This window comes from Papio anubis, chromosome 12, assembly GCF_008728515.1.
Source record: "Papio anubis isolate 15944 chromosome 12, Panubis1.0, whole genome shotgun sequence".
In the NCBI taxonomy this organism is placed as follows: Eukaryota; Metazoa; Chordata; class Mammalia; order Primates; family Cercopithecidae; genus Papio; species Papio anubis.
Genome location: NC_044987.1, coordinates 113,973,030 through 113,993,856, shown reverse-complemented (window position 1 = coordinate 113,993,856; position 20,827 = coordinate 113,973,030). Strand labels below are relative to the sequence as shown.

The 20,827-nt window shown below is 53.3% G+C and overlaps 1 protein-coding gene and 1 long non-coding RNA gene across 5 annotated transcripts in view; one reads left to right on the top strand and one right to left on the bottom strand.

Annotated features, from left to right (window-relative positions):
- LOC116269778 overlaps positions 1 to 20,827 on the top strand; it is a 44,106-nt gene that overhangs the window by 8,966 nt on the left and 14,313 nt on the right. Inside the window, exon 1 of one of the 3 annotated variants that reach the window (XR_004177583.1) lies at positions 12,336 to 12,650. The exons of the other annotated variants lie outside the window; for them this stretch is intronic. This is a non-coding gene — a long non-coding RNA (uncharacterized LOC116269778). Of the gene's footprint in view, positions 1 to 12,335; positions 12,651 to 20,827 lie in introns of those variants that run through there. 3 annotated transcript variants of the gene reach the window in all.
- Positions 4,655 to 20,333, bottom strand: SLC22A11 (solute carrier family 22 member 11). Of its 2 annotated transcripts, none has more exons than XM_009185730.4 (10): positions 19,509 to 20,333; positions 16,687 to 16,790; positions 13,815 to 13,969; positions 13,538 to 13,706; positions 11,721 to 11,841; positions 10,796 to 10,911; positions 8,334 to 8,548; positions 7,405 to 7,513; positions 6,321 to 6,570; positions 4,655 to 5,190 (listed from the first exon to the last, which is right to left on the bottom strand). In XM_009185730.4, exons 1-9 carry the CDS (start codon positions 19,899 to 19,901, stop codon positions 6,345 to 6,347), a joined length of 1,608 nt encoding a protein of 535 aa, XP_009183994.2. In that variant the 5' UTR covers positions 19,902 to 20,333; the 3' UTR covers positions 4,655 to 5,190; positions 6,321 to 6,344. The 2 variants fall into 2 exon arrangements, with proteins under 2 accessions (XP_009183994.2, XP_003909652.2); XM_003909603.5 differs by having other exon boundaries at positions 6,321 to 6,527; positions 19,509 to 20,324.

Here is a 20,827-nt window from a genome sequence, read left to right as displayed (position 1 = left end):
TTTGAATTTATGTTTTTGTTTGTTTGTTTGTTTGTTTGTTTGTTTTTTGAGGCAGAGTCTCACTCTGTCACCCAGGCTGGAGTGCTTGGCATGGTCTTAGCTCACTGCAATCTCCTTCTCCCAGGTTCAAGCGATTCTCCTGCCTCGGCCTCCCAACTCGGAGTGGTTGGGATTACAGGCATCCACCACCATGCCCAGCTAATTTTTGTATTTTTAGTAGAGACAGGGTTTCACCATGTTGGCCAGGCTGGTCTTGAACTCCTGACCTCAGGTGATCCGCCAGCCTGGGCCTCCCAAAGTGCTGGGATTACTTACAGGCGTGAGCCAGCGCGCCTGGCCTCGTTGTGGTTTTAATTTGCATTTTCCTAATGATGGCGATCATCTTTTCTTGGGCTTATTGGGTACCTATATATCCTCTTTGGCGATGCATCTGTTCAAACCTTTTGCCTTTTACAATTGGACTGTCGTTTGATTGGTGCGTTGTAAATGTTCTTTACATTTTATAGGTAGAAGTCCTTTGTTAGATACAGATTTTTCCAATATTTTCTCCAAGTTCGTGGCTTGCCTTTTCATTTTGTAACAGTGTCTTTTGGAAAGCAAAAGTTTTTAGTGTTTATGAAGTCCAATATTTTTTTTATAGTTCATATTTTTGAGTACTAGTTAAGAAATCTTTGCCAAACCCAAAGTTGCCAAGACTTTCTCCTGTTTTCTCCAAAAAATTTTTATAATTTTAGCTCTTATATTTAGGTCTATGATACAGTTAAAGTTAATTTTTGGAAATGGTGTGAGTTAGGGTTGAGTTTCTCCCTTCCCCACTGCCATCTTTCCTTTCTTCCTTTCTTCTTTCTCTCCCTCCTTGCCTCTTTTTCCTTGTTTCTTTCTTTGTTTATATATGGCTATCCAATTGTTCCAGAATCATCTGCAGAAAATATTATCCTTTCCTCATTTTAATTGATTTGGTACCTTGATTGAAAATCTATTAAATTTAAACCATAAATGCATGGCTCTATTCTGAACTTTTGATTGTATTACATTAAAAAAAATGTTCTCCAACTTAGTCCTTTTCCAAAATTGTGTTGGATAATTTAGGCCCTTTGCATTTTCATATAAACATTAGGGCGAGCTTGTCAATTTATCTAAAGCAAATCTGCTGGCATTTTGACTGGGATTGCATTGAATCTAAACACAACGTTGTGGAGAATTGGCATCTTGATAATATCGAGTCTTTCGATCCATGAACAAGATACGTCTATGTACTTAGCCCTTTAATTCCTCTCAGTTCTGCAGTTTCCAGTTCATGGGTCTTGTCTTTCTTTTATTGAATTTTTCCCTGGGTGACACATTTTTTCCATGCTGTTATTAAATGGTATTGTGTTAAAATGTTCAATTTCTAGTAGTTACTTGTATACAGAAATACAATACGCATTTGTATATTGACCTTGCTAAACTAATTTATTAGTTCCAGTAGTATTTTTGTTGGTTCTTTAGGATTTTCTACATAGACAATTATGTCATCTGCAAATAAAGAGAGTTTCGTGTCTTCCTTTCTAATGTGTATGCCTTTTACTTATTTTGTTCACCTTATCTCACTGACTAGGAGCAACATTGAATACAAACTGTGAGAGTAGATGTCCTAGCCTCATTCTGGATCAGAAGGGGGAAAGCAGCCTTTACCATAAACATGATGGCACCTCTGGGATAACGGGGTGCCCATCTAGGGCATGGATGGCCTTGATCGGGCTGGAAAAGTTGCCGTGAATTCCTGGTTTGCTGAATGTTAGTGATCAGGAATGACTGTTGAATTTTGTCAAATGATCTTTCTTTGTTTATTTGGATGACATATGGCTTTTCTGTTTTGGCTTGTTCATAATTTGGTTTGTTACCCTTGATTTTAAATGTAAAACTAACTTTGCATTCTTGGGATAAAGTCCACTTGGTCATGATATATTGCTCTCTCTCTCTCTCTATATATATATATGTATATATACACACACCTATATATAAAATATACAACTACACACATATGTAATAAATACCTATATATAAAACACACAACTACACACACATATGTAAATATATATACATGCATAGTTGGATTCAACTTGCTAAATGTTTCTTAAGAAGTTTTATGTTTATGTCCATAAGGGATGTTGGTTTATAGCTTTATTTTCTTGTAATGTCTTTTTCTGGTTTCAGGGAAACAGAATGAGTTGGGAAGTGATACCTCATTTTCAATTTTCTGGAAGGTTTTGCTTGTAGAATCGCTATTATTTTCTGCTTAAATAGTTGTCAGAATTCACCAGTGAAGCCATTTGGGCCCGGTATTTTCTCTGTGGGAAGGTTTTCAAACATAAGTTCAATTTTAAAAACAGATTGAGGGCTAATCAAGTCACCCATATCTTCTTGAGTGAGTTTTGGTAGTTTGTGTTCCTCAAGAAATTTGTTAAAGTGTTCAAAATTTTTGGTTAATTATTGCCCAGAATATTCCCTTATTACCGTTTTAATGTCTGGATTATTAGTGATGTGTCCTCTCTCATGCCCTAGATTTGTCGTGGGTGTCTTTTCTCTTTCTTTCTTTCTTTTCTTTTTTTTTTTTTTGAGACAGCATCTCGCTCTGTCGCCCAGGCTGGAGTACAGTGGTGCGATCTTGGCTCACAGAAACCTCCACCTCCCAGGTTCAAGTGATTCTCCTTGATTCTCCTGCCTCAGCCTCCGGGGTAGTTGGGATTACAGGTGTGCACCACCACACCGGGCTGATTTTTGTATTTTTAGTGGAGACGGTGTTTCACCATGTTGGCCAGACTGGTCTCGAACTCCTGACCTCAAGTGATCCTCCCACCTCAGCCTCCCAAAGTGCTGGGATTACAGGTGTGAGCCACCATGCCCAGCCTCTTTTTTCCTTGATCAGGAAGGCTAGAGGTTTGTAAATTGTATTGATCTTAAAGAACCACCTCTAGGTTTTGCTAATTTTCTTTATTGTTTTTTCAATTCTCTGATTTCTCTTGTGTATTATTTCTTCTGTTTACTATAGTTTTAATTAACTCTTCTTTTTCTACTTTCCAGGTGAAAGCTGAGGTATTTGATTTGGAACTTTCTTCTTTTCTAATGTTAGCATTTAATGATATCAATTTCCCCATAATCATTACTTTAGCTTCATCTCACAAATTTTGATACGTCAGTTTTTCATTTTCACTCAGTTCAAAATCTTTTCTTATTTCCTTTGAGATTCACTCTTTGACCCATGGGTTACTTAGAAGTGTATTGTATAGTTTGAAGAGGTTTTCTATATCTCTTTCCATAATTGATTTCTAATTTAATTCCATGCTGTTTCAAGAACATTCTTTGTATGATCTGAATCCTTTAAAATATACTGAAGTGTGAGGAAAGGCTGGGGGCCCATAGGGGCCTGACCAGGCAGGGGAAGAAGTGTGATCCTTATCGTGAGCCACTGGAGGACTTTCAGCAGGCAGGGAGGGATTTGGTTTGGATTGCATTTTTAATAAGCATTGTGGCCGTTGTGCCGAGTGCGATATGGACATCAGGGACCAGTTTGGAACTACAACCGTGGTGTGAACCAGGGTGCAGCCAGAGTGAAGGGGAAGTAGGTGGATTTGGGAGCTGTGAGGGGGCAGGAGTGATTGACCTGGTGTACACGGGGTGTGAGAGGTGAGTTGAGGGGCCTGAGATTGAGGTTTCCCAGAGTGGGGTCTCCAGGGAAGGGCATGAGGGTAACTTTGTGGCAGGGCCACAGATATCAGGGGCGTGGAGGGGTGGAGACGAGGGCTAGGAGCCTTCTATGCTGGAAAGAGCCCTGGGCTAGGATCAGGGCCGGGTTCGGCCGTGTTTCTGCAAGCTGGCCCCTCCACCACTCTGCACTTTTGCTTCCTTGCCTCTGAGATGGGCAGTTGGCCTCGACCATCCCAGAGTTTTCACAGCCTGGACAAGGGAGGTCTTGGCATGAATCTAGAAAAGGTGTCTCCTCCGGAAAAACAAACAGCAAAAGGGTGCCCTTTGGTTGAAAACCAAAAGTTAAGGTTCAGTATTATGTGCTGCCTTGACATCTGGCAAAGCCAGGAGGCCTCAGCAGGCCTGCCTGTGAGCTCCCCTTCTCCCCTTTCACTCCACCCCTGTGGAAGAGGCTCCCTGGCTGAACAACCCTCAGTGAGGGGACCAAGGGCGGTTCCTCTTAATCCTACGCTGGTAAGGTTCCATTTCTCGCCAGCCTGCAGCATGATGGAACAATTCAATTACACCCCCCCGCAGAAGCCAGGAGTTGCCCCACCCCCTCCGCGCTCCAAAACTGCCTTCCCGCAGCCCTGGCTGTTTGCTCAGATTCTCAGTGCACCCTGTCCCGTGTGGCCCGCATGGCGTGCAGTGTCATCTTTGTGGGCTCTGAGCACATGTGTGTGGTAACCTGCTGCCAGCCTCCTGTCTGGTGTTTGGTGATGTGTTTGGCCATCTTTGTAACCACAGGGCTGGAAGCCCTCCCTCACCGATGGGTAAATGCAAAGTGATTAAAACAGCTCTTTTCTTGGAGTGGACACAGCCTTTGCTAGGGTAGGTAGTGGGGCCAGTGTAGCCTGGGCTGAGTTTCAGACCCCTCATGCCTCCTTGGCCACATGCCTTGGGCCAGTGTGCAACATGGACACCTGTATCTGGCAGCTCTCTCAGCAAGTTCCATTTATTTGGCCGGTGCTAAGATCAGTTCACCCTGATACCTGCCCTGGGGGTGGGTCACATGATCATTCCCGTTTCACAGATGAGGGCTCTGTATGTGGTGGGGTGAGATTGGAACCCAGTCTCTGGTTGGTGTGGCTGAGTGAAGGTGTAAAGACATGAGCCTGGCAGGGAAAGGGAGGGGAACCATCTTGTTATTGGTTGGGCATAGCCGCCTGCACAGGCTCCTGTAGGGCTGGGGTAAGGTGGGGCAGGGAGAAGAGGAGTGAGCTGTGAAAGCTGCCTTCAGCCACAGCAGATGGCCATGGTGTCCACTCAGCTGCAGATGCCTGGCCTCTGCCATGCCAGGCCCTCGAGTTCGCCCAGCTCGCCTCCACCCTCTGATTGGAGAAGAGGCAACTCCTTTCCCAGGAGTCTTTGACTAAAGGGGCTCCATGCAGGCACAATTTCTAGAGCGAGGTACTTTCCACAGTGACGGCCTCTTGCCGATTGCCCTGGGCTGCTGTTGATTTCCTAGAATAATCCAAAGAAAAGCAGTGCTATGTGATGAAGTGGGTATGCACTTGGGGCTTGGGGCAGAACGACAGTCAAGTCTTATTGGGGGGTAAACTCTATGGTATTAGGCTTTTACTCCCTTCTGTGTCCTAAGCGTGGGACAGTGCCTGAAACATAGTAGGTACACAATAAAAATCAATTAAATTAAAGAAAAAATGAAGTCCCATCTTCTCCGGGTCTCCACAGGTGTCCTTAGGCAAGTTATATAACCCTGCTGCATCTCAGTTTCCTTGGCAAAGAAATTGGACAGTAATAGCACCTCATGTGGTTGTTGCATTGATTAAATAAGGTGACATAAAACAATAAGAGCTCAGTATTATTACTATCATTGTGACCTCAGTCACCAGCAGAATTGAGGCCCCATGAACACTCACCCAGGTCACAACAACCACATGTCCAGAGCGCTTGCTGTAAGCCTGGCATTTTCCCAGGCACTTTAAAATAATAATTCCCTTAAACCAGAAAACAACTCTGTGAGCCAGGCTGGGTTTTGTTTGTTTGGTTTTTTTTTTTTTTAAAAACACCATTTTACAAAGGAGGAGGCTAAAGCCCACAGAAGTGGTTCTGGCTATAAAATGCAGCTAGGGAGTGCTCCCTCATCTCTCCCTCTCAAAGAACGGATGTGAGATGGCACAATCTGTTCTCTGAGGGTTTGAAAAAACTCACCTGTTGATCTGTCTGGGCCTGAAATTCTTTGTGGGAAAATTTCACTAGGACACTTGAGACTATCTGTATCCTCCTTTGTCAGTTTTGCTGAGAGAGGTTAAGTCACTTGCCCAGGCAGGTGGGGAACGTGGGCCCAGGCAATCTGGCTGCCAAGCCTGGGCTTTCAACCGTTACATTTTCCTGCATGAGGTATGATCACCTACTACCCATGAGACTTTGGATAAGTCACTTTTCTCTCTGACTCTAGTAATAGTACGGGGATAGTAATTGTACCTTTCTGGCAGGATTGTTGGAAAGATTAAATGGTTTCAGAAACACAGGCCTTGATACTCTTGAGCCTTTGCCCTGGGAGGCCCAGGCCTGTCTCCATCTTGGCCCAGGAGGAAGCCCAGCCCTACGCCCAGGGGTCACAGGTCACTCACTGGCTCTCCAGGTCCTGGATAGTGTCAGGGAGCGGAAGTCCCTGGGTCTCCGGGAGGAAGAACAGCACAACCAGGCTGGAAGCAATGGAGATAATGCCATAGAGGAGAGGAGGCAGCAGGGGCAGGGCTTGGCGGCTCATCAGGATCAGGGGACCCATCATAGCCCCCAGTCGGCCCACCGAATGCAGAATGCCATCTGCTGTCATCCTGTGGGTGAAGGGGAGGGCCCAGATCCCTGTTATAGCTGGCCCTGTGGCAGGAAGACAGGTTGATTGGGCCCATGGATGCCAGGGGAAGGAAAGCTGGGCTGAGAGAATTGCCCTCCTCAAGGCCTCCTCTAATACCACCTCCTCCATGGAGCCTACCCAGATTTTCACGTCTAGTGTTTCAGGGGAAATCTATAGGGTCCACCTCATTTTCCCTGCTCTTGGGCAACTTAAGGGCTTCTCCATGCTCCTGCTAGGCCACTGAGCTCCCAACTCAGGTTTTCCATATGATATCAACAAAACCAATAAATGCTTGTCCAAACAACAAATTTAAAAATGGACAAATGAGTGAGCGGTGGAAAGAACATTGGGCTAAAAATCTGGAGAACTGGAGTCCAGTCCTACCCTTCTGCTGAGTCAGCCCTTCACCCCGAGCCTGTTTACCCAAATGTCAAATGTGGGGGTGGCCAAGACTCTAGACCACTGGTTTTCCATCTGTGTTTTGTGATGCCCTTGGGCTCCAAGGAGGTGACTTGGGGCTGTCTTGGGGCAGGGAAGGAGTGGTGGGAAATGAGTTGACGGTCCCCACTGCGACCAGGGCAGCTCTTGGTCTCCTTATCAGGGTTCTTGTAAGATTCCACCTGGACAGATGACTCTGTGGTTCAAAACGGTGTGAAAACACAGGCCCAGATGTCCCCAGGGCTCTGCTGTAGTGCTTCCGTCTGGGCCGAGACTCTCTGTGGGGAGGAGCTGTCCTGGGGGGGGCCCTGAGCGGCCCTGGCTGCGTTTCCCTGACTACCAGGCCCTTGTTTACCCTCCCCACTGCCCTCCCAGGATGGCTCTGCTGGCCCTGGGGCATGGCCTGCAGCCCAGCTTACCGCAATGGCGTTGGGAAGAGTTCAGCCTTGTAGATGGAGAGGCAGGTTAGGCTTATCCCAAAACATCCCTTTCCCAGCACAGCAAAGACCACACGCAGGGTCTGCAAATCTGGGTACAGGAAGGGAGTGAGAGTGGGGTTTGCCCCAGAGGGTCCCCAGGGGCTAGTCAGTGTGTGGCCAGCCAGCCTGGAGCAGAGGGGCCCCTGGGCTCCCTACAAGTCCCCAGCCCTGATGGCTTGGTGCGGGGCTGCCCAGGGCTAGGGTTGGGGGACGGAGCACAGGATGTGATATCATGGCAGGTGGGCCCGAGGGGCACAGGCAGAAACTCAGCCAGGTCTGGGTGGCTGAGCCTGGCCCCCGCAGCTCCTAGGGTCCCGAGGTACCTCTTGCTGTGAAAGAGAGAGCGCCAGGCCCAGCCCATAGCAGCTTCCCTGCTGCCCCCAAGCCTGCCTGTGTGGGGAAGGCAGAAGCCCTGCCTGGAGGCGGAGGTCTGGGCCACCTTTTGGCTGCAGGCCTGGCCTCCGCAGCGTGTTGTTCCGAGCAGGCACTTGAACCGCTGGGAGGGGCTCGCCGTTGCCAGTTTCCTTGCAGCTGCTCAGAACTTGGGCTCTCGCTGCAGCCTGCAGGGCCCCGGCCGCCTCCGTCCTCACTCAGGCCTTCCCCTGCCAGCCGCAAGGCACCCTCCTGCCTTCCTTCCAGCTCTGCTGGCACCACAGGACGTGTGGCCCTGTCTTTTTCCCCTAGTCTCCCACCCTGAGCAATAAAAGGAGACATGGAGAGGGATTCCAGGTCCTCGCAGCCTCCCTCATTCAGAAAGAAGACAGGGAGGCAGCTCCCGGGGCCAGGGAGGGGATGTGGCCCCACGCTGAGAGCAGTAGGGTGGGCGGGGAAGCAGGGCCCTGTCCCACCACCCAGGCCTCCCACCTCACCTTGCGGCACCAGCATGTTGGCCAGAATGGCGAGGCCAGCCATGACCTGGGAACCTGCCTGGATGGTGCGGCGGCCAAGGAAACTGAGCAAGAGGGCAGTGGTGGCCCGGCCCAGGAAGTCCACAGCCCCAAAGAGGGCCTGGAGGAGGAAGATGTCACGGCCCAGGCTCTGCAGGTCGAAGACCAGCCCGTAGTAGGAGATCATTAGAGAGAAGCTGCGGGCAAGGCTGGAAGTCAGGTCCCGGCCCTGCCGGGGAGAGGGCGCCCCAACCGCAACAGCACCTCCCACCAGGAGCTGCCTGGAAGGACACGGCCTACCCCGGAGGACAATCCCGGGCTTGTCTCGCCCAGCCGTCCCAGAAGCCTGTTAAGCTCAGGACACAACCCCAGGCTCAGGCTCTTCCAGGAAAGGGCAGGCAGGGTGGTGCCCCCATCCCTTCACATACGGGCTTTGGGTCAGGGGCAGTGATAGACTGAGGCATCGCCTCTCTGGCTCCCTGGCTGGGAGACTCGGCCCTCTTCAGGCTGGGACCAAGCCTGCCCTTGGGGGTCTCTGAGCTGCCCCTCACTTCCGGCCTAGCCCTCTCTGACTTTGATTCCAATAACCAATCACGCCGTGCCAGTTCCTTTGTTTTGGAAGATGGGAATCATGACAGGACGGGGCCTTTCGGGAGACCCTGGGCTGCACTGCCCAGACTGCATTCAGGATGGAAAGCCTGTCCCCCAGCCCCTGGGAGTGCTGCCCCTCCTCTGGGGTGAGCAGCCTGTGACTGCTTCACGGGGCAGAGGGACCACCTAGAAGGGCCTCAGCTCCCATGCTCCCAGGGGCTGGGCCGGACCCAGGCTATGGCTGCATCTCCCCTTCCCTTCTCTTCTCCATCTCAGGGTCTGCTTTCTGCCCACTCCCCTACCCACCGGCTCACGAGTAGCTGAATTTACAGTATTTAAATTCTCATGGTTTGGAGACCGGATTTGGATCCACAAGTGGCTGCAAGGTAAAATTCTTCTCCGCCAAGTTTAAAATCTGTGCCCCTCCCTGCTCAACCCAGACACTCCTCCCAGCCCTCCCCTTAGGGGTCACCTGATTGCATCACCCAATAAACATTGGACAACACCAGCCCAACCACGGCAGAGTAAAATCGCGATTCATGCACAAGCCGCAGCGTTTCATGAAGTTTATGTGAGTGACGTGAGAGTCACTTGGCTGATGCTCAAAAGCGGCCGACGCTGGAGCCTTGGACAGATAACAACTGGGTTAACAAGTCAAGACAAGAAAACCCACAAGGTCACCCGCTTCAAAGCCTCTGATTTGAATAACAAAGGTTGCAGAGCCGGCCCCTGAGGAATCCTGAAAGGTTTTCTTTTCTTTTTTTTAAACAGGTCCCGGGTGTTTGCAGCAAGAGCACTTCTTCTGATTTATCAGAAAAAAAATGGAAGTTTTTTAAAAAAGGCATTTGATCTATCTTTGTTCTAAGATTAGGAAATATTTGCCATCATAACCCACATGTGGTTAAATATAGCATAAAAGAAACGTTTTCCTAAGCTTTGGTTTTATTTCAAGATAAAAGTCCCAGTCAAACCTGGTCCTAAGGTTTTTTTCTTTGCTCTGTTGTCCAGGCTGGAGTGCAGTAGCACAATCTCAGCTCAGTGCAGCCTCTGTCTCCTGGGCTCCAGTGATCCTCCTGCCTCACTTTTTGATCTTCAGTAGAGATAAGAGGGTCTCACTATGTTACCCAGGCTGGTCTTGAACTCCTGGGCTCAAGCGATCCTTCTGCCTCAGCCTCCCAAAGTGAGGGATTACAGGCTTGAGCACCACGCCTGACTGGTCCTTGCTTTTTAATAGGCTCTTTCGGTCAGCGGAACTGAATTTGTTTTAAGGGCCTTTTCCTGGGCCTAGATGACCTTGGGTCCTGGGGTGGGCCAGGGTCTGGTGGTGCGGGCCCTGGCGGTGACAGTACCTGTAAGCCAAGTGCTAGCGCAGCCGGGTTCCAATGCAGGCTCTATCATCTTGGGCTTCTTGCTTACCCCTCTGGGATCCCCGTTCCCCATCAGTGAAGTGGGGTTGCGTGGAGGGGTCAGTGAATGCAAGTTCACCCTCTAGGAGCATGGCCATACTCTCTAGGAAAGTGGTACGTCTCTAATGCTGACAAACAGTGGTACTCCTCGGCCACAGCTGGTCCCCTGGCTTTAGGGACCTTGACTCTGCCTCTGTCTTGGGACCTCCCTGGGACCTTGGGACCCCCAGCCTTTCCCTCTAGCTTCCTGCAGATGGCAGCCTCCAGACCCCACCAGTGCACAGTCCCTCTCTGGGGTCTGCCAGGACTCCTGCCTCCTGGGGCTGCCTGCGTCCTGTCCCAGACAGAAATGCACCCCCTTGAGGCCTGCGGGTGCTGTTTCCCCCAGACACCCTGCCTCCTGCCTATCCCAACCCTGCCTTGGGGAGGGACGCCAGGACGGCGTACTTCACCACCAGCATGGCGCAGCTCCTCCAGCGGAGCACGGGCACGCAGAACAGGTCCAGCACTGACCGCGGCTCCTTTGCAGCGGCTGCCTCCTCCTCCATGCTGGACATCAGCACCTTCCGGGGAGAATGGGGGTACTGTGAATGGTAGGGCAATGGCCCCGCCCCATCCCCTGTGCCAGAGAACTGTCCAAGTGGCCAGAGTGACGGGGAGCCTGTCCTGCGCCTCAGCCTCTGGAAGCCGGATCTCTAGGGGAGGGGCAGGGATGGAGCAGAAAAACTTCTCTCCAGGCCCTGGCTCTTCTGCAGGTTTGACTCAGCCCTGGTCCTCTCAGCTCTAGCTTGCCTCCTTCTGGAAGTCTTCCTTGATCCTCCCGCCCCATCTTCACTCTAATCTCTGGCAGCACCTGCTTCCTGAAAACAGCTACCTTCAAATAAGCACATTCTGTTTCCCCAGACACATCGAGAAGCCCCGTGAGGTGGAGGTGGTGGGTGGTGGAGGGACGTGTGGGCTGCAAATGGTTGACAACGACAGCCACGGATGGTGACGATGGTGGTGACGGTGGTGGAGATGTTTTGCAGAGATGGTGGCTGTGGGGTTAGTGATGGTATTGGTGGTGCTGGGTGGTGATGGAGTGATGGCGGTGAAGGTGATGGCGGGTGTGGACGGTGGTGGTGCTGCTGGGGAGGGTATTGGGATTAGTGGTGGTGGTGGTGTCTGTGTGGAGGTGGTGATGGAGTGATGGCGGTGAAGGTGATGGCGGGTGTGGACGGTGTGGAAAGGCTGGGAGGCATTGGATTAGTGGTGGTGGTGGTGCTGGTGGAGGTGGTGCTGGAGTGGGTGGTGCTGATGTTGGAGGCCACATGGACGATCCATCAGTGCACGTCCTGTCCCAGGTCAAGTCTCACAGACAGCAGCATCTCACCTCTATGGTCAAGTTCTTGGCCTCCTTGTGGCCATTTATCCTGGCCACCTTTCTGAGCTCCTGAAGCGCTTGGTCTGGTTTGCCCTTAATAATCAGCCACCGGGCGGATTCTGGCAGCCACCTGTAAGGAGGCAGGTGTGTAGCTGGGGTGCACGCTGGGCTCTCTCCCGGGGCGGGGTGGAAAGGGGCAGCGGCATAGACCCTTCAGCTGAGATGAGTGACGAGTAGGCAGATGCTTCTGTGCTGCTGCTGTCCAGTCAGGAGCCTGGCAGTCCCCGATGGTTTCAGAATAAAGCTGAGTCCCAGTGCCTGGCGGCTCACCTTCCCACCGGCCCAGATGGAGGTGGCTCGCCTGGCTATTGGGGCCTGCCCACCTGAGTCCTGCACACAGCCAGGGCACAGGTGGCCTGGGCATGGGTGTCCCTAGAGTTGGCTGCTTCACCAGTGATTCTGGGGCCATTTCTAGGATAGAAAGGTCACTTGGCACTGTTTTTTTTTTTGAAATGGAGTCTCGCTCTGTCACCCAGGGTGGAGGGCACTGGCGCGATCTCGGCTCACTGCAACCTCCGCCTCCCAGGTTCAAGTGATTCTCCTGCCTCAGCCTCCCAAGTAGCTGGGACTACAGGCGTGAGCCACTACACCTGGCCTGTTTTATTTATTCATTTATTTTTTAAAGCACGTTTAAAACATTCCCAGGCAGAACCAGGTGATTTTGTAAAACCAGTCTGTTTCTCCTCAACCTCAGGGGCAGATGGGCCAGAAGCATTTTGCTGGTGGAAGGCACAGGATCTGCCCAGCCCACCGGCTCTCAGCCCTGTTTGCAGGGAAGCTAAGAAGGACTTCCGGAGGCAGTTTGACGTAGTGGTGAAGAGTTAGCCTGCCTGGGTTCAAATCCTGCCTCTGGCATTCACCGGCTGTGTGTGACCCTGGGTGAGTGACTAACCTTTCTAGGTCTCGGTCCTTCATTTGAAAATGGCGGTAATGGCATCATCTTCCTTATTAGAAGATATGTTAGTAAGCACCTGGTACACACCTGATCAGTATGGCAGGGATGGCCTAATTATTGTAAGGGATGGCCTTCCTCTTCACTTATTGATCTGTGTATGAAATGTAAGCTCCATGGGGCCCCTGGTTTTTGCCTGTTTTGTTCACTTGTATGTCCCTAGCACCTAAGACCCTCTGCACCTATCTGTCTCCTTCCTCAGTGCCAATCCAAGGAGGAATTTCCAGACCTCACGGATTTTTGCAGCCCCTAAAACTGTAGTGACAACGATCTATTTTCATATCCAATGTTGGTCCGCACTGTATGTGAAGGAGTGAAGCTGATGGGTGGGGGCTGGTGCAAGCGTTGGGGAAGGACGATGCCCACAGCCTCAGCCCAGGGGATGGTGGCGGTGGGGCCTGGGGGACTGGGAGAGCGGCTGCTTCCACTGTGCCCGAACTTCGGCCCAGTGCCCCTGGATCTTCCAGTTTTTCCAAAGAAGGTAAAAATACTGCTTTTGTTTGTTTTAAAAATCTTCTGATTTTTAAATGTTAGCAACTAGTTACAAATATATTTTTTAGATCACCATTTGAACCAATGCTGTGCCAGCCCATCTTGGCCTGTCTGGGCTGGATGGGAGCCACAGACCTTGGGCTGCAACACTCAGCCTAGGACTGCCAATCTCCAACGTCCCTCCCCAGCGAGGGCCCTGCTCATGCCATGGCCCTTCTGTGGCACTCATGGCTCTGGACCTCCTGCCAGCCAGAGAAGTGAAAGTGAAGGGACGCCCTCCCACCCTGGGTCTCCTAAGGAAAAGGTCCCACATCATACTGACCAGGATATCAGGGAGATGGCAAAAAAGGGCACTGATGCTGCCAGCTGGAGGGTCCTCCAGTCCCGCAGGGCAAAGGCCAGGCCACCCAGTGCCGCCTGGCCTGCGCTGAAGGCACATCCCACCACCGTCATGGTGGCCGCCCTCCTGCTGGTCATGGTCCACTCCACCACTGCAGGATGCAGACACGTGCAGGTGAGGCCTCATGCGGCAGCCTGAGCCCCATGCTCTCCTGCCACCCCCGCCCCCATGGCAGCAGCACGCTGAGCTGGGCACTCACTCAGTGTTAGTGAACTCAGAAGGATGCCGGCCATCCCAAAAGCGGCCACGAACCGCAGGCCGCAGTAGATGACAAGTGTTGGGGCAAAGATGGTGCTGGTGCCTGCCACGGCCAACTGCAGGCAGCACCAGCTCAGCATCGGCTTCCGCCCAAACCTGTCAAAGGAGAGAAGCACACGGGGCCTGGAGAGGGGCCCCTGAGGACGTGGATATGTGGGCAGGCACTTGCCTTCTAGGAGTTCAACAACGCCAGGGGGTCTCCTGCAGGAGGCTCATCTTTCTTGGAACTTTTAGGGGTACGCTCAGAGTGTTTTTGTTATAAAAGTGGCAGTACCTTGCCACGGGAGGGTGCAGTTCGGTCTCAATGTTTAAGAACATGGGTTTGGGGCCGGGCACGGTGGTTCATGCCTGCAACCTCAGCACTTTGGGAGACTGAGGCTGGAAGATCACTTTAGGCCAGGAGTTCAGGACCAGCCTGGGCAACATAGTGAGACCTCAGTCTCTACTAAATAAATTTAAAAAATTAGCCAGGCGTCTGTGGTCCCAGCTACTTGGGAGGCTGAGGAGGGAGGATGGCTTGAGCCCAGGAGTTCAAGGCTGCAGTGAGCTATCATCATGCCTCTGCACTGCAGGCTGGACAACAGAGTGAGCCTCTGTCTCTAATAAATAAATAAAAAAGAACACAGGTTTGGGCATCAGATGCCTGGGTTTGAGCCCAGCTCTGTCCTTCCTGGGTGACCCTGAGCATGTGACTCAACATCTCTGAGCCTCAGTTTCCCCATCTGTAACACAAGGGCATCCATAAGGACATGCCTCACAGGGCTGCTATGAGAATCAAGACACTGGGCAAGGGGCTGGGGAGTGAAGAGGCTGAGACTTTGCAAGGCACTGCTCTCATCTGTGTGCTGTGAAAGGGGTGCTCATGGGGCGATGCAGAGCCCTCGGCCCTGCCCAAGTGTCCTGGGCCGCAGTGGCCTCCAGGCTGGCTGAGCCTGAACCGGAGACTGCATTTAGTGCCACTCAAGCCGGTGCTGCTCAGAACGGAGATGCGAGGTGGACCTTGGCCATGCCTGTCTGAGCAGCATCCAGGAGCAAGGACACTCGCTTCATCCTCACGACAACCGCGCGGGCAGGTGCGAGGCCTCACTGCTGGGGGGAAACTGAGGCCCAGAGAAGGGAAGAGATCTACCTTGTAGAACAAGACTGGGTGTGGTAAGACTGGGATTCAGACCCAGGTAGTCAGACCCCAGAGCCAGTAGGGTGGTGGGAGGAGGGAGCGGGAAGGCAGTCCTCCATTGCTAAAATAATGACTGCATGTCTGCCACGGTGCTGAGCTGGGCTCTGGGGCACAGTCCCTGGGTTCCTGTGTGCTTGTGGGGACATGGACAATAAACAAGACTTAAGCCAGTCAGTCATGGTCAGAGCCAGGCACAGTGATGAGGGAAGCAAGGAGGGGCTGAGATAGTCATGCCTGGGGCTGGGCAGGAGTCTCTGGCTCTGTGGCCTGGGAGGGCCTCCCCAAGGAAGAGCATTGAGCTGTGGCCTGTGTGTGGGCACCAGGCAGCATGGGCAGGAGCTTCTGGGTGAAGCACAGTCACTGAGGCGCTCTGCAGGGGTGCAGGGAGCTCCGGGAGGAGGCTGGTGGAGCTGGGGGTGGGAGGAAGCCCAGCGCAGGGCAGGGGGTGGGCAGAAAGGGACTGTCCTCAGTGCAGTGGGGCCCTTGGAGGGCTTCCGGCCAGCTTTTATTGACCAGATCAACCTCCAAGATTTTGCAAAGTCACTCAGTGCTGTGGCAGCGTGGACGGCCACTGTAGAGAACACCTGCGAGGGGTTGCAGCCTGCCTGGTGGGAGGAGATGGTGGCTCAGGCAAGGGGATGCTGTGGCAGGGAGGGGCTTGGGCTGAGTGTGTCCTGGAGGAAGAGCCAGGCGAGTGTGGGGTGAGGAAGGGAGGCCGGGGACAGCGCAGGTGCAGAGGGGCCCATGGGTCGGGGGTCCGTGTCCTCTGATGGAGGCTGCTGGGGGAGTGAGCGGGGTGGCGAGGAATCAGCAGCTCAGCTCCCACAACAGGAAGAGAGGGAGGAGGGGGAGCAGGAGGGGGGGGAGCAGGAAGAGGGGGAAGGGGAACAGCTTCCTGGGAGGTGGAAGGAAAACCAGCAGTGAGGATGTTCTGGAAGCCAAGAGAAGAAAGTATGTCACAGAGAACGCTTCTTCCCGCCAGCAGGCCTGGGTTCAGTGTCACCTGGTATGAGACATATCGAGTCCTGCCGGCCGGCCCTGGCGTGCCCATCACCTGTGCCCTGTTCCCTAGCCCCGCCACGTTCCAAGGTGGCCTAACTTACTCACCTTGTCCTGAGCCCTGCTTGGCTCCAAGCTGGGGAAGAGCAGGCACTTGTCTCCCAGCCTCCCTACCGCCCCTTCCCCCATCTCTGCTGGGGGTGTCCCTTGCACCTGGCCAGTGTTTGGCCCACGTGAGGCTTCTGGAAAGGCTTTGAGACTGGGGGACAAAGGACAGAGGAGAGGAGGATGGGGAGCCAGGACAGCTCTGAGGCACAGGGTCCAAGCACGGCCACATGGAGGAGGCCTATGACCATCTGGCTGGAGTATGGAAGAGGGAATGGGGGCAGTGGGAGATGGTCTGGGGTGACCTCCCTGTGAGGGGAACCAGGCCAGGGTCTGGGGCGACTTGCTGAGGTGGGGACCCGGAACAGTCTGTGGGTTGGTGGGGATGGCCAGGGGAGGAAAGAAACAGAGGAGGCAGGAGGGAGATGGAGGGGGGGATGGGGTGCTCGCCTGACATTTCTGAACCTTCTGCCCCATAGTCTTCAACTCTGTTTTGAGGGAGCTGGGAGCTGGGAGGAGCGGAGGCACTCACCGATAGGAGACGAGGCCCCAGATAAAGGAGCCCACCAGGATTCCAGACATGAAGATGGACTGGCTCAGGGGCTTCAAGCCCTGGGAGCTGCACACCAGGTCCCACTGCAAGAGGAGGGTGCAGTGGCTCAGCTCGGGGGGTGTGGAATCGTGGGGCTGGGTGTGGCCGAGGGACACCTGGCCAGCCTGAGCCCTTGGGGCTAGCCACCCACACTAGGGTCCCTGGACTCCCAGTGCCAGGTCACAGAGGTAGAAGGGACCTGCTGACCATGGGGCTACAACCCCCACGGGAAGCCCAGCTGCAGGACAGAGTGCGGCCTGGCTCTGTGTCCACCAGCCGTGTGGAGGCCTCTCCATGGGGCCCGGTGGCCCCTCACGAAGAGGACAGACTCTAATGGGCAGCCGGGCCTTGAAGGGGCAGAAGTGGTATGAAAATGAACAATTTCTGGGTAAAAAGAAGTGTGGCAGGCAATGTGTGGCTGTGTCTGGCAGTACCTGGCAGGGGTGGGCAGTGAGGTGGCAGGCAATGTGGGCAGTGGGAGGCAGGGGCAGGGAATGGCTGGCAGGGGTGACATGACAGGTTCGGCTTCCACCTGTACTGAGTGCTGGCCAGGTGGATGTGGCAGAGCCACTGCCTCCGCTGGGCTATCGTCTCCTCTAGAGACGGAGCCATGACCTGGTCGTCTCATCAGCAGTGAGGGTGACTAGAGAGAGCTTGGCACAGTTGGCTGGGATTTTTACAGTGGCTCCAGCCCAGGGCCCGTCATCCTTTGCCTGAACACCCCACACCGGTCCCCAAGCCCATCCTCCACTGAGGCCCGACAGCTCCCCCACCTCTCTCTTTCCCCTCCCACCTGGGCAGCTGCAGTAGCCTCCAGCGGGTCCCCCATGCCCTCACAGAGCTTGTCCACCATGCAGAGTGACCTCTTGAAAATGCAAGTCAGACCAAATCACTTCCATGCTCCAAACCCTCCAATGAGGATGATGATGATGAGGTTCTTTGCATTTAAAAGAAAATTCCAGGCACAGTGGCTCATGCCTGTAATCCCAGCACTTTGGAATGCTGGAGGATCCTTTCAGCTCAGGAATTCGAGACCAGTCTGGGCCATGTAGTCAGACCTCGTATCTACTAAAAATTTTAAAATTACGCCAGGCGTGGTGGCTCATGCCTGTAATCCCAGCACTTTGAGAGGCCGAGGTGGGTGGATCACCAGAGGTCAGGAGTTCAGGACAAGCCTGACCAACACAGTGAAACCCCTTCTGTACTAAAAATACAAAAATTAGCCGGGAGTGGTAGTGCATGCCTGTAATCCCAGCTACTCGGGAGGCTGAGGCTGGAGAATCGCTTGGACCCGGGAGGCGGAGGTTGCAGTGAGCTGAGATTGCACCACAGTGCACTCCAGCCTGGACAATAGAACAAGATTCAGTGTCAAAAAAAAAAAAAAAAAAAAATTAGCTGTGCATAGTAGTATGCACCTATAGTCCTAGCTACTGGGGAGGCCAAGCCACAAGGATCATTGGAGGCTGGGAGTTAGAGGCTGCAGTCAGTCATGTTTGCGCCACTGCACTCCAGCTTGGGTGACAGAGTGAGACTCTGTCTCAGAAAAAAAAAAAAAGAAAGAAAATCTCACTTCCAGAGCACGCCCCCGCACCTGCTTCTGGCCCCTCAGCACCTGTGCCCAGATGCACTGGGCCTTGTTCAGCTCCTTCAAATCCCAGACATGCTTCTAGACACGACCTTTGCTCTGTGGGGCTCCTGACCTTCACCGATTCCTCCCCTCACCATCCAAGTCTCAGTGTCAATGTTGCCTCTTTGGAGAGGCCATCCCCAATCATCTGCCTGAAGGAGGCTGCCCCTCCTCGCCCCTCGCAACCTTGCTTTTGTCCCCCATGCAGACTGCCGGGATTGCATCAGGCTCCGGGACACTGTAGTTGTGAAGCCTGGGACAGCCCCTTAACCTCTCTGTGTTTTCCTTTTCTCTGTTATTAAATGGGGACTGTCATAGGATCCATCCCACAAGACTGTGGCGAGGTTGTGGCAGCAGAGACGCCTTGGAAATGTGTTTGCCACTTCGCAGGTGCAGGGCGAGGGCTGGCTTTGCTGCTAGGAGGGGTTTAGATGTCAACTGAGTGAAGTCACCAGTGGAATGGATGCTTCTTGAAGGCTCCTTGCTCATTTTGGAACCGGAGCCCTGATCCGAATCTGGCCCATTATCACCAATCAGGAAATGGGCGTGGGGTGACCAGAAGTCTTTGCTTGGCTAAACTTTAGTCAGGTTCCTGAACCTTCTCCTGGGCCCATCTGGGCGCTTCCTCATAAAATCCAGTTTTAGCAAAGGACCCTGCTAAATCAGTTTAGCAAGAATCCCCTCTGACTCCAGCCTCGATATCCGATCAGGTTCCTCATCCTCCACCCACCTCTAGGGTGATGTCTGGTCACCCTGGCCTGTCTCAGCAAGAAGCCTGTTGGGTCAGTTCAGCCAGATCCCCCCTTACCCCTGACTTCCCCTGCAGCTGAGTTGCCTGGGGTCATGGCTGATGGGTCAGCAGGGCCGGGACCAGACGAGGCTGGCGAATGTCCAGGTGCCAGCATTCAGAGGTGCCCGTCCAGGTGACCCCCGCACTTCCAGGAGCCTGGGCTGGCCCCATCTGTAGACTGATCCCTGCCGCCCACTCCCCTGTGTGTGGCTGACGAGGGGCTGAGAGGCTCGAGAGTGAGCAGGGCCTGAGGAGGCAGGTCCCTCCCAGGACTGGACCTTGGAGTCCAACCAACCTGATCCATGACTCTGACCTCCACTCGAGTGGCTCTGGGGGAGGCCCTACCTTGGCCACGATGGTGGAAGTGAAGACGCTGCGGTCATAGACCCAGCCGTCCACACACGGCTCCGTGTCGGCCTCACTCCAGCTGGTGGCCGTGGCATTGGGGTCCAAGAGCTGCCACTGTGGCTGGCGGAAGCGGCGGCATTGGTGGGGCTCCCAGTTGGGGCCTGGTGGGATGGAGATGGTCAGAAGGGCCTTGAGAGTCATGTTTGCGGGAACCGCAGAGCCGTTGTCCAGCATGTGTGTCCAGCATCGGTGGCCTGGGACAGCGGCTGAGAAGTTCTCCAGGAGCATCTGGGAAGGTATCACGAGGCAGGGGAGGATGAAAGTGAGGACCTGCAGGGTCTGGAAGAGGCCCATGCCTCCGGCTTGCTCCAAGAGCTTTGAGATTGCCATGAACGGAGCTGCCTCGGCTGAGCGGACAGCTGACCTAACTGCTGTTTGGAACTGGTTACAGCCACAAGATCCAGGGCCACCAGGACCTTCTGCCCTCCTACCCCTCGGCTGGGTTGAGGGTGGAGCACTGTCCAATAACCAGTTAAGTCGGTCCCAGGAAGCCCTATGATGCCTCCGGGAAATTCCTCCTTCTCTTGTTTCCAGGAGTGACTGCGGATGCCCCAGCGCTCTGCGGAGGGGGTAACGGGACTAAGCTCACTCTACTCGGGCTGCCTGGGGCATCCGAGCTGCCCACCAAGTGTGGACCAGAGGGCTGAGCCACCTTCTGAGTTCTCCAGCACCAAAAGTGAAAGTCAGGCAGATTCTATTAAAAAAAGACAGGGTGCTTTGATGTTACTGAATTACAGTTTGGAAGAAATATCAACTGGGCTGTTGCCTCACTGAGTTGGTTAAAGTTTAATCTCAGCGTGGGCTTCTGAGTGAGGAAGGCAGTTCATGTCTCAGGACCTGAGGCCTCAGCCACTCCCCGCTGGCCAGTTGATCTCATTCTTAAATCTTTAGAACCTTCTACGTGAGGCCCTTTAAATCAGAAAACGGTCAGCCTAAACTTCATCCCTCCTGACAATTGTTCAAGGCTCTGAAGCCAGATGTGCGGCCTGGGAAGGGCCTTCCCTAGCTGGGGAGATGGTGCAGGTGGGCGTGGGAGAGGACGTGGGGTGGGCATGAGCTGGCAGGAGGGCCCAAGTCTGTGCTCTTTTCTTTCCTGATGTGAACCTCCTACCAGGCAGTGCCGGGGAGACCAGCTTGCAGACTCACTATTTCGGGAAGCTTCTATTCCGAGGTTTTAGGTTGCCTTTATTAGACAGTAAGCTCCCCCAGTGGAAACCATGGCTACCATTTCCTGGCTTCTCTTTGAAGCCCCTCGT